General features: G+C 72.2%; 1 protein-coding gene across 1 annotated transcript; it reads right to left on the bottom strand.

Annotated features, from left to right (window-relative positions):
• Nucleotides 1–1,036: 1,036 nt before the first annotated feature.
• LOC136994338 (collagen alpha-1(XVIII) chain-like) lies at nt 1,037–8,024 on the bottom strand. The gene is made up of 21 exons (XM_067311778.1): nt 7,799–8,024; nt 7,536–7,678; nt 7,191–7,262; nt 6,983–7,045; nt 6,821–6,871; nt 6,434–6,649; nt 5,883–6,239; nt 5,531–5,650; nt 5,371–5,424; nt 5,062–5,175; nt 4,687–4,788; nt 4,529–4,573; nt 3,874–3,901; nt 3,680–3,828; nt 3,409–3,543; nt 3,209–3,271; nt 3,006–3,074; nt 2,758–2,826; nt 2,261–2,455; nt 1,636–1,763; nt 1,037–1,521 (listed from the first exon to the last, which is right to left on the bottom strand). The coding sequence occupies exons 1-21, from the start codon at nt 7,980–7,982 to the stop codon at nt 1,311–1,313; spliced, it is 2,568 nt and encodes an 855-aa protein (XP_067167879.1). The 5' UTR covers nt 7,983–8,024; the 3' UTR covers nt 1,037–1,310.
• Between the last annotated feature and the right edge of the window lie 3,073 nt (nt 8,025–11,097).

Genomic DNA, 11,097 nt, shown 5'->3' with positions numbered 1-11,097 from the left:
CCCCGGGGGCGTGGGGGGAGCCGCGCCCAGCCACGGCGGCTTCGGGGCCAGCCCGGCTGTGGCGGTGGCCGGACGCCGTGAGCAGGCCTTGGGGTCATGCTGGGACACGCTGGGCAGGTCATGGGACACAGTGACACACTGGGCAGGCCCTGGGGACACGCCGGGACACAGTGACACACTGGGCAGGTCAAGGGGACACACTGGGACACAGTGACACACTGGGCAGGCCCTGGGGACGCACTGGGACACAGTGGGCAGGTCATGGGGACACACTGGGACACGGTGACACACTGGGCTGGCCCTGGGGACGCACTGGGACACGGTGGGCAGGTCATGGGGACACACCAGGACACAGTGACACACTGGGCAGGCCCTGGGGACGCACTGGGACACAGTGGGCTGGCCTTGGGGACACTCCGGGACACACTGGGCAGGTCATGGGGACACACTGGGCAGGCCCTGGGACACAGTGACACACTGGGCAGGTCATGGGGACACACTGGGACACACTGGGCAGGTCATGGGGACACAGTGACACCCTGGGCCAGCCCTGGGGACACACTGGGTCGGCCATGGGACATGCTAGGACACAGGCCCTTGGGGACATATGTGTATGTGTGTGTGTATATATATATAAAAATATAAAAAAATAAATAAATACACTATATATACACACACACACACACACACACACACACACACACACACACACACACATCCCCCATGCATATTTTTTTATATATATATATATATATATATAGTAAACAACCCCGGAGCCCAGCTGCTTTCGAGGTTGTGGCACTTTGTTGCGGCAGAAACCGAAACCGCTTCCCGCTGCGAGGGCAGCTCCCGGTGCCCCGGTTGTGCCGGCATCGCCGCGGCGGCGGAGGCGAAGTGCCCCGCTCCTCGGGGGGGGGGGGGGGAGAACCCTTGGGAGGCTCCTCGGCTCCCTTGGGCTTCCCAGCGTTGCCGCTCCGCATCCCGCTTCCCAGCTGGCCGCGACGCCCCTGCCAGGGTCCCCCCGCCAAAAAACACCGACTTTCTCTCAAGTTTATTTCTGGGGAATTCACAGTGTTTGGCCGTGCCGGAGGGCGCCCCGGGATGCAGCCGGATGCGCAGGGGGAAGCACGACACCGGGATGCCTGGAGCGGGGGCGAAAACAGCCTCTGCCGGAGGGGATGGGAATAAGCGGGGACGGACGGAGGGACGAGGACGAGGCGCTCGGGATGGGGCCGGGGCGGCGGATCCCACGTCGGATCCTCCAGCGAGGCTCTCCGGAACCGGGAGGGGGGGGCCGTCCGCTCCGCCCCTCACCACATGTGCCGGTAGGGAAAGGCGACCTCCACGCACAGGACGGCCAGGAACTCGGAGCAGTTGCGCCGCTGCCCGTCGAGGAGCCCCCCGCGGCCCAGGGCGGCCGCCAGCCCCTCGGCCGTGCCGCCGCGCCGCCAGCCGTGGCAGTGCCGGCCGCGGGCCGGGCCGCCGCGCGGGGTGCTGCCGTGCCAGGCCAGCCGGCGGGGCCTGCGGACACAGCGCCGCGTCCTCGCGGATGGCACCGGCACCGGCACCGGGGCGGGGGGCACGCCGCTCGCCCCCCGTCCCCGTCCCCGTCCCCGTCCCCGCCGCCGCGCTCACCAGAGAGGGTCGCTGAGGACGTCGCGCCCGTCGAAGGTGTAGATGGGAGCGCGGCGGGTGCCGGTGCTGGTGCCGGTGCCGGCTTGGCTCTCCAAGAGGGAGCTCCAGCTCTTGGCCAGCAGCTGCCCCTGTAAGCGCGAGCGAGGGTGGTGATGGAGGGGGGAACGCGGGATCCCCTTGGATCACCCAGCCCCCGCGGCGGAGCGAGCGGAGCCGGAGGCTGGGAACGCGCCCGGCCGTGCCCAGCGACCGCCCGGCTTGGAGCATCCCTGCGCAGGAGAGTTTCATCCGGCCGGGATGCGGGTGGGCTGCTCCCTCCGGTCTGAACTCTTCCTTCCCCCTCTAGCAAAGCAGAAAGCTCCGAGGGAAATGCAGAGTTTCCCAGCAAGGCTTGCCAGACTCCCGGGAAACCAGGCGGATCGGCGTGGCATGGAAAGGGAATATGGAGGAAGGGGGACAAAAGGGTTTGCAAGCTGCCAGCGCGGAGCCTGGGCACATAAGGGAAACCCAGAAAGCGACAGTCCGAGCCGAGCCTCCGCAATGCAATGCCGACTCCAGCGCGGAAAGGCCTTCGGAAAAAAAAAGAAGGGGCACGGAAAGCCGGCCGCGGCACGGGGCTACCTGCCTTCAGGTTGACGACGGGCAGCGTCCTGTCCGTCCGCTTGACGATGGAGACGAGGTCCTGGGTGGGGGCCGAGAGGAAGGCCCGGAAAGTGCCATAGAGCCGGGCCTCCTGGGACTGCCGGTAGCACTGCAGGTCGGCGCCCCGGATCCCGCTCATGTCCCCGGAGAGGGGCGCGTTCAGGGCTGCCAGGCGGAGCTGGGGAGGCAGGGAGGGAGGCCGGGCACCCCCTGCGCCCGGGACCCCGCGGAGGCCCCCGGCGTCGCTGCTCCTCCGCCCTAAGCGCTTAAACCTCTGGCTGTCCCGACGGGACACGGAGGGATTCCCCCAGGCGCCAAGCCCTGCCTTTCCCGCCAGGATGCGGAGGGTTTTCCCCGGCCGGAAAGCCTTGCCTTTCCCAACCGGCTGCGGAGGAGGCCCCTGGGCACCTCTCCCACCTCTCCTGCAGCCGAGCAACCCGTGTCCCGTGTGCCGGGGCCGGGAAGCGGGGCAGCTCTTACTGAAGGGACCCTGGGGGCGACGGTGGTCGGCAGCATCCTGGGCGTCCCTGGTCCCTCCTCCCTGTGGACCTGGAGGAAGGTGGGTCACATCCAGCACACCGATCCCGGGTGCACCGGCACGCTGCCTCCTGTGCCGTGATGCCGTGGGGCACAGTCCCTGCTCCGGCCCCGGGATCTGCGTGCACCCAGCCAGCGCTCCTGGGCCGGAGGCTCATCCCTGCGGCACATCCCTCCCTCCCCGTGCTCACCAGTGTTTCCGTCTGCGCCACCGCGGGCGGCTCCGTGTTGGGACCTTTCGCCTGTGCCTGCTTCGCCTCCTGGGCGGAGAGGAGAGGACGGTCCCGCTGGCGCCTGTCCCTTCCCACGGCAAGCAGCCGGCTGGGGCATCCCAGGGGGACGCCGTCGCCTTGCTGCGGCGGGAACGGACCCGCTCGCCGCCCGCACCCCTCACCTGGTACCGGGGGGGGGACGCAGAGGGGTCGTCGCCGGCGAAGAGCGACTCCGAATCCTCCAGCTGCCCAACGCGAGAAGCCCCGGGGCTGGTTAGAGGGGAGCCGGCCCGCTGCCTCCCCGGGGCCGCTCCGGGACCAACGCGGCCCCGAGCCCGGAGCTGGCTGCAGGAGCCCGGAGCCCCTCGCCCGTGCGCCGTACCAGGAGCCGGCTCCAGCCCCGCGGGGTCCGCAGGAAGGCGCTGCTGCCTTCCCGCACGTACACCAGGCTGCCCTCGGGCACGGCGGCGCCCGACTTCAGCATCAGCTCCTTGGACCTGAACACCCACGTCTGGCGCTGAGCGGGGGCGAAGGGCGGCAGCGGAGGCTCGTGAGCCAGCGCCGGCGCGGGGGGCAGCCCCATCCTGCGCCGCCGCACCGGGCAGCTGGACCCCCCCCGCGGCCTGCGCCGCCCCGAGGGCGCCCGGACCCACCCGGAGATCCGCGCGGGAGTCCGGCGGGTCCGTCCGGGAGGCTTCGGCGTCTGGAGAGCCCAGAGAGGGGCTGGGGTTGACCCTCCGCGGCCCGGCACATGGGGGCTCCCGCGGGAGCCGGCCCCACAGGGACACGGCGCTGGGGTTTCCTGGGAGGCCGGAATCAACCCGGACCGCCCAGGAAATGCCCTTACCTGCTGGCCAGGCTGCGTCGGCGGCTGCCTGCGAAAGCAAACGGGGTCTGCGGCTGCAGCGCTGGGCACGCGGCCGCCCTTGCCCGTGCAGCACCGGGCTGGCGCCGGCACGGCAGTCCCGGTGCACGGAGCGGGATGCACGAGCCTCGTGGGGACGTGGCTGGGATGCGCGGGGGGGGCTGGGATGAGGCGCCTTGCCCGAGCAGAGGGGTGCCGGCCCTTGGCCCCGCGGTGGGCAGGGAGCTGCCGTGGGCACGCAAGGATCCTGCTTACCGGCTGCTTGCAGGGAGGCTGGGCGTGGACGGGGTAAACCCTCTGGAAGCAAAGAGGCTGGATTGCGAGGTGCCCCCTTGCACCGTGCATGGTCACACGCACGCGTGAGCGCTGGCACACGCGTGTGCGCAGCCCTCTCCAGGCCTTACGTTGAGGTAGAGGAGACCCGGTGCTCCGGGCGGGCCGGGGGGGCCGGGGGGGCCGGGATTGCCGGGGGGACCTCGAAGACCCTGCGGTAAAGAGCGGTGCAGAGATCGGACCGGCGCCTTTCGGCGCTGCCTTTGCAGGGGGCAGCGATAAGCAAGCCCTGGTCCCCATCCCTCCTGCTCCGTCGCCCTCCCGGGGCGCTACGGCGGGGCCGGCAACGGCCGGGCGATCTCACGTGTGGGATGATCGCGCCGTAGATCTCTGGCTCCTCTTTGCCGTTCTGCGGAGAAAGAGGGAGAGGATGGAGGCTCTGCTATCGTCCGTCTGTCCCTCCGTCTCCCGCAGAGCCCATCTCAGCTCTCCCCTGGGCTCCGGCAGCTCCGCAGGACTCACCGGTGGGTACGGGATGGGCACCCAGGAGCCGGCGGGGCCACCGGCGCCGGGGAAGGGGAGGTGGTGGCCGGGCTTGCAGCCGTGCTCGCCGTAGCAGCATCCCTGGGAGAGGCGCGGAGAGAGGCGCGCTGAGAGCCCGTGCGGGGCGGCGGGGGGGGGGGGGGGGTGCGCGCGCTGCGTGCGTGCACACGCGGGGGTGCCCGTGCGCGCACGCCTGACTCGCTCCCCCTGTGCCCCAGTCCGGTGTGGGGAATCTGGCCAAGCTCACAAGTGAGATGAGCTGGGCCAGACTCAGGCAGACCCCCCCCCCCGGGGCTTGGGCTTTGGCCGTGCCCCGGTGCAGGGGGGGGGAAGGTGGGGACGCGGGAGCTGCACCCGAGGCCGGCGGCCGTGCACGGTGCTACTGGGGCGCAGGGGTCGGAGGGAAGGGGCGCCCCAGCCAGCGCGCCCGCGGCTACAAACCCGCTCTCCAGGGTCGCCCTTTTCACCCTGGAAGAAAAGCAGAGGGGGCCCATGAGCACCCTGGCTCCGGGGGGGGTGGGGGGGCTCCAGGCAATGCACATTGCTTTGCTTTGCGTGGCTCCGGCGGCTCCGGCCGCGCTCCGGCTGGGCACAGCGCGAGCGGGCCAGAAGCTGCCCCCGCCTGCGGCCCCGAAACGCGTGCCGGCCCCTCGCCCCGCTCACCTTGGGTCCCGGCGGCCCGGCTGCTCCGTGGTGCCCGGCCAGGCGCGAGTCGCACTGCCGGGAGAGGAGGGCACGGCTGGAGGAGCGCCGGGGGCGGCCACCCCGTCCTGCCCCCCCCCCCGGCCACCTCCGAGCACCCACGTCCCGCGGGACCACTCACCCTGTAGTCTCCCGGCGGTCCCGGCGGTCCCACGGGACCCGGCATGCCGGGGGAGCCCGTGTCGCCGGTCCGCCCGGGGCTCCCCGGCATGCCCGGCAGTCCGTGTTCGCCCTTCTCGCCCTGCCGGGACACAGCGCGGGGCTCAGCGCCGCGGACACGGGGGGCAGGAGCACAGCACCCCACGGCCCCCCCAGACCCCACAGCGATGGGGCTGGGGGGGCCCAGGAGTCCTGCGATGGGCTCCTCGCTTCGGGCTGCTCTGCTCCGGGAGCGCGGACCGTGCTGTCCCGGGGCAGAGCGTGGGGCCGGCTGCTCCGTCCTCCCCCCGGCTGGTCCGGAGCTCCCCCCTTACCTTCAATCCGGGGAATCCGGGCTCCCCTCGAAGCCCTGGTTTGCCGGGGAGCGACGCAGGTCCTGCGGGTCCGGGGGGCCCTTCGTGCCCGGGTATGCCGGGGGGTCCTTGGGAGCCTGGAAGTCCCGGCGCCCCCGGGGCTCCATCCGGCCCAGCCGAGCCTGGAGACCCCGGAGGCCCTTCGGCCCCCGGGAAACCGGGTGGCCCCACAGCCCCCGGAGGGCCGGGGGGTCCCGGCTGGCCCTCCCGCCCGGGCAGCCCAGGGGGGCCTTCGTGCCCTGGGTAGCCTGGGGGGCCGGGCTGCCCGGGGGCACCGGGGGGGCCTGGGTTTCTCCCGGGGCTGGATGCTCCCAGTTTCTTGTCCGGTTGGAGGAAGGAGAAGCAGAGACGGAGAAGGGCAGCGAGATGGATCCCACCTCCACTCACCTTCCCTTGGGCTGCCGTGGCCGTGTGCCCTGGGGGTCCCGGCCCCAGGGCCGGACATCGGCCCCAGCACCGGCATCGCCCCCGGTGCCGGCATCGCCCCCAGTGCCGGCCGCCCCAGCCCTCACCTCGTTGTCCGAGCCCTTGGCGAGGGTGGCTGGTGCTGGGGGGCTCCTGGCTCCCGAAACGCCTGGGGGTCCCGGAGGTCCCGGGGGTCCCGGCAGCCCTGGGGGGCCCCGGGGACCCTGGTGACCTGGCGGGCCTGGGTTGCCTGTCTTCCCTCTCTCTCCAGAAAATCCCGGCTGGCCTCTTTCTCCGGGGGCCCCTTGGTCGCCTCTCTCTCCCTGTCGGGAGAAAGCAAGAGCCTGGCTCCCGGGGCGCCCTGCCCCGCCGGCACAGCACCGCTGCATCGTCCCCGGTGCGAGAGCCCAAATCCCGAGCGGAGAAGGTTTTGCACGGCCCGAAGAGCCGGCGGGTCCCCGAGCGCCCCGGGGAGGAGGGGGAAGCGGAGGTACCTTTGGGCCGGGCGGACCTGGGCGTGCAGGGCAGACGCACTGGGAGCCGTTCTGCACGGGGGAGAGCGCGGGAGCCGTGAGGGACGTGGCCAGCGGGAGCAGGCCGGGAGCCAGGAGCGGGGAGCAGGGAGCGGGCAGGGCCGCCCCGCGCCCCGGGCTCACCTGCGCGGCAGCATCCGTCTCGGGGGCCGGGGGACCCCGCCGGGGCGGCCCCTTCGCCGTCGCCTGCGCAGAGGAGCGGGGCTGAGCGCGGGAGCCGCCGGCAGCCCGGCCGTCCCGCCGCAGCCCCGCGCCCCCCCGCAGCCCCCGCTGCCCTCCCCGGCGGCAGCCCCCCGCCCGGGGGGGGGGGGGACCCGCTCCCCGCCACCACCTGGATCCGCAGGAACTCCTCTTCCTCCGCGCTGCCCTCGAAGATCTCCGGGGCGGCCGTGGGGCGGCGGGGCTAGGACAGACGGGGGGACGCGGCGCGTGGTCAGACGGACAGGCGGGAGCTGCCGCGGCCAGGCTCTCTCGCCCCGAGAGCGGTGGCTCCGGGCTGTTGTGGCTGCGCACGCGGGCGGGCGCCGATAAGGGGAAGGACGCGCGGCGAGGAGCCTGGCGCGAGGCCGGGGAGTTTCCCGAGGGGATGGAGAGCCGGGAAGCATCAGAGCAGCCCGGCTCGGGGGGATGGGGAGCAGCTCCCGGCGAAGCCCGCGCGAAGCGGCGGGGAGGGCACCTGGGCTCGGGCGCGCGGCGAGGCCTGGCCGGGCGCCTTGGCGGCCCCCTTGGCGAGCGGCTCCCGTCTCCTGGAGGCCGTGGCCAGCGGCGGCTTGCTCAGCTGCACTTTCCGCGTGGGCTCCGCGCCGCCGGCATCGCCGCCTGCAAGAGCAAAGGGACGGCCGGACGGGGAGCGCGGCGGTGCGGCCGGCAGCCCCTCGCCCCCGAGACGGGTCCCCCGTCGCCATGCCCGGAGCCGCGCAGCACCCCGGCCGTGCCTACCTTCCTCCCGCGCCAGGGTGGGCGGCGTGGGGGTCGCGGTGCCGGTGCCGGTGCCCAGCTCCGGCGTGGTGTCCTCGCCGCCCAGGCCGTAAAACCACTGGGCCGTGCCGGGGGGCAGGCGGCCGGCCAGCGCCGAGAGGATGCAGAGGGCGCGGAGCAGGCGCTGGGGGCCGCCGGGACCCATGCTGCCGGCCGGGCTCCGGCTGCCGAGCGTAGTGCGGTGCGGGGCGGGGGGGCCTGGCTCGGCCCCGACGGCCGGCCCCGGCTGTTATCACGGCGGCCCCCGACACGCCTCCGCACCCGCCCCGCGCCCCCGGGCCGCATCCGGCGGGGGCTGAGCGCCCGGGCAGCCAGGCTGGGGGAGGAGATGCTGCTGGGAACGGGAAATAAAGCTGCCGAGGAGGGGAGCCCGGGCGAGGGCTGGCGGAGGGCGAGGGGCTGCAGCTGGGTTGGCTCCTGGGGGTCCGTGTGGCTCCGGGGTCCTGACGTGGAATGGGGCAGATGGAGCCGTGCTTGTGGGGCGGCACAGGGCTGCGAGAGCCCTGAGAACGCGTGTGCAAGAGAGAGGTGCCAGCATCCTGCAACGGGCGCAATACCCGCACCGTGCCGCGGGTGCAAGCCCTGCAGCCCTAGTGAGCACGATGCCTGTGCCCCATAGCGGGCGCGATACCGGTGCCCTGCAGCGGGTGAAATCACCCTGTCCTGCAGTGGGTGCAATACCTGCACCTGCGGTATGTGCAATCGCCCCGGGTGCAATATCTGCTTCTTGCAGTGTGTGCAATCACTCCGGGTGCAACACCTGCACCCTGAGGCATGTGCAATCACCCCGGGTGCAATATCTGCACCCTGCAACGTGTGCAATCACTGTGGGTGCAATACCTGCACCCTGAGGCATGTGCAATCACCGTGGGTGCAATATCTGCACCCTGCAATGTGTGCAATCACCCCGGGTGCAATACCTGCACCCTGAGGCATGTGCAATCACCGTGGGTGCAGGTATTGCACCCTGCGGTGTGTGCAGTCGCTGCATCCCGCAGTGGGCACAAATGGCCGTGTGTCTCTCCCGCTCCATCAGGGACAGCCTGGCCTCGGAGGGCCACCCTTGCTGGGGGGGGTCTCCAGCCCTTCTCTCAGCCCCCGAATCCCCTGCTTGGCCTGACCCACAGCCTCTTTCCAGGGCTGGGATGGCTCCAGACCCTGTCAGGATGGGTTGCGGGAAACCAGCAGCCATCCTGGGCCCTCCCCAGCTTCAGGGAGCCCACAGATCCCAGGAAAGCCGAGCCAGGAGCCCAAGGAGCCCTGGGAGCACGGGGGCTTCCCGGGCACCGGCAGGAGAGCAGGGCTGCCCCGTGCACCGAGCACCCTGCTCGGCTGCAGGGCTGTGATTTCGGGGCGGGGATGGCGCGGCGGGGGCTCGGGACGGACCACGTCTGCGCCCCGGGGGCTCCGTGCCCACCAGCTCCCTCTCCGTCCCGCAGGACGGTGCGGGGAGGGGGGAGCCGGGGCTGGAGCGGGGGCACAGTCCCCGGGGACCGAGCGGCGAGCGCGGCCCCATCCCCGGCGCTCGGCCCCGCTCCCGCCGGCCCCGCAGACACAACAGTCTCCCAGCGGGCGCTCAGCGCTGCCAAGGCCTGATAAGGTGCCGCGGCCCCAGCGGGGCTGGGCACCTGTTTGGGTTTGGCCCTGGGCTGGGACACCGTGTCAAGGCTGGCGCCTGTGGCCCGTGTCACGGCCACCGCGCGCCCCGCCGGGGCAGGGGCTTCGGGGCAGCCGCGGGGTGGGGAGGTGGCGAGGAGGGCCGGCGGGTGCGGGGGGTGCAGAGCCCGCCCCACAGCCTGCCCCATGGCCGTGGCACCCCCCTCGCCATCCCTGTCTGCGCCATGCCCCCGGGAGGAAGAAGATGGTCCTGGGGGCTCCCAGCACCACAGCGCCTGTCAGTGGCAGCCTGCAAATGCCGGCATGCAAGCCTCAAAATGCAGGTTCGAGTGCTAGATGTGATCACTTGTGAGATGAATTTGGGGAGGGCTCAGCCTGGGCCCCTGCCTTGCAGGCTGACTGTGCCGCTCTCGCGGGGGCTGATATGACCCCCCAGTATCGCACCCCGCAGGGCCCTGGGTCTGCTCCCAGCACTACCCTCCCTCAGGTCCTCACCGCAGAGCATCCTGCCGAGCTTTGCAGCCTGCTGGCCACGACGGCTGGGCTGCAGCCACTGTGGAAATCACCCACCTCCGGGCCGGAGCATCTCGGCTCTTCCTCAGCCGCTCACCTCCCCAGGCGGATTTGCCAGTGCGGAACTGCAATGGCTGATCCGCGACAAACTTGGTGCCTCCCCGCAGGGGCTGCCCTGGGGAGGGCAACGGCAGTGGCAGGGTCCCGCCGGGCGGCCCGGGTGCATCGCGTCCCCATGCGGGACGTGGCCGGGACAGGCCCCCGCCTCCCGGCACCCCGTCGCAGGGGATCCTGCCAGGGGCTCGCCGGCGCTGGGAGCAGGGCTCGGCTCTGTGCCTGCAGGTCTGTGCTGTCCCCAGGTGCGGGGACGGGCTGCTCCCTGTGCCAGCGGGCCCCTGGGGTCAAAGGCGCCCTGCAGCGCGTGGCTGTTCCTCGGCGGCCCGTGGCACGAGTTCTGCAGGTCTCTGCCTTACACCTGACCACAGTTCGTCCCCGCTGCCAGGGACCCTCCAGGAGAGGGGCTCCCCCCCTTGCCGACCTGCCCCGCAGGGTGCAGCACCTTGTGCTGCCTCTTGTCCCTCTGCCCTCGTCCGGGGACACCAGGCTGCCCGGGCCCTGCCCCAGCCCGGCCCTGCGGGACTGACCCTGCCCTGGGCTGCAGCGAGCCGGCAGCCGCTTCCCGGTGGGATGCTCCGGGCTCCTCTCCCCGCTTCCTCCCAATTTTCTTAAATAGCCACTAGGTGCCGGCAGCTTTCGACTTTTCCTCCCGTGCGCGGAGCCGGGGTCCGGCCGCAGCGGGGCTGGGGGCCTCGCAGGGCTGCGTTTCCCCAGGGGACCGGCAGACACCAGCTGCCACAGCAGGGACGATGTGACTCGGAGAGGGGCAACAACCCCCCCGCGAGCAGACCGGGGCCTTTGCCTCCGGGGGGAGCAGAGGCAGGCTGGAGCCTGGCGGGACAGGCCGGAGCGGGGGCATCGCCGCAGCCGTGGGCTCAGCCGCCCTTTTGCGCTGTTTTGCTGCTAACGCCTTTGCTCCCGGCGCCGGCCCTGCTCCCCCTGCCCCGCGGCCGGGCACCTCCACGGCCGGGGCTCAGAGCCCACCCGGGGCCGAGCGGGGCCCGGTGCGGGGG

This window comes from Apteryx mantelli, chromosome 28, assembly GCF_036417845.1.
Source record: "Apteryx mantelli isolate bAptMan1 chromosome 28, bAptMan1.hap1, whole genome shotgun sequence".
In the NCBI taxonomy this organism is placed as follows: Eukaryota; Metazoa; Chordata; class Aves; order Apterygiformes; family Apterygidae; genus Apteryx; species Apteryx mantelli.
This window is presented reverse-complemented; position numbering and strand designations above follow the sequence as displayed.

Excerpts from the sequence above, each read along its gene's own strand:
- LOC136994338 (XM_067311778.1), bottom strand. The coding sequence starts at position 7,982 with ATGGGTCCCGGCGGCCCCCAGCGCCTGCTCCGCGCCCTCTGCATCCTC. Across the intron at positions 4,789-5,061 it reads TGCACGGCCGCCGGCCTCGG|GGATGCTGCTACGGCGAGCA; the intron begins GTGCAGCTCCCG and ends CGCCTCTCCCAG. Across the intron at positions 2,827-3,005 it reads TGGCGCAGACGGAAACACTG|GTCCACAGGGAGGAGGGACC; the intron begins GTGAGCACGGGG and ends ACCTTCCTCCAG.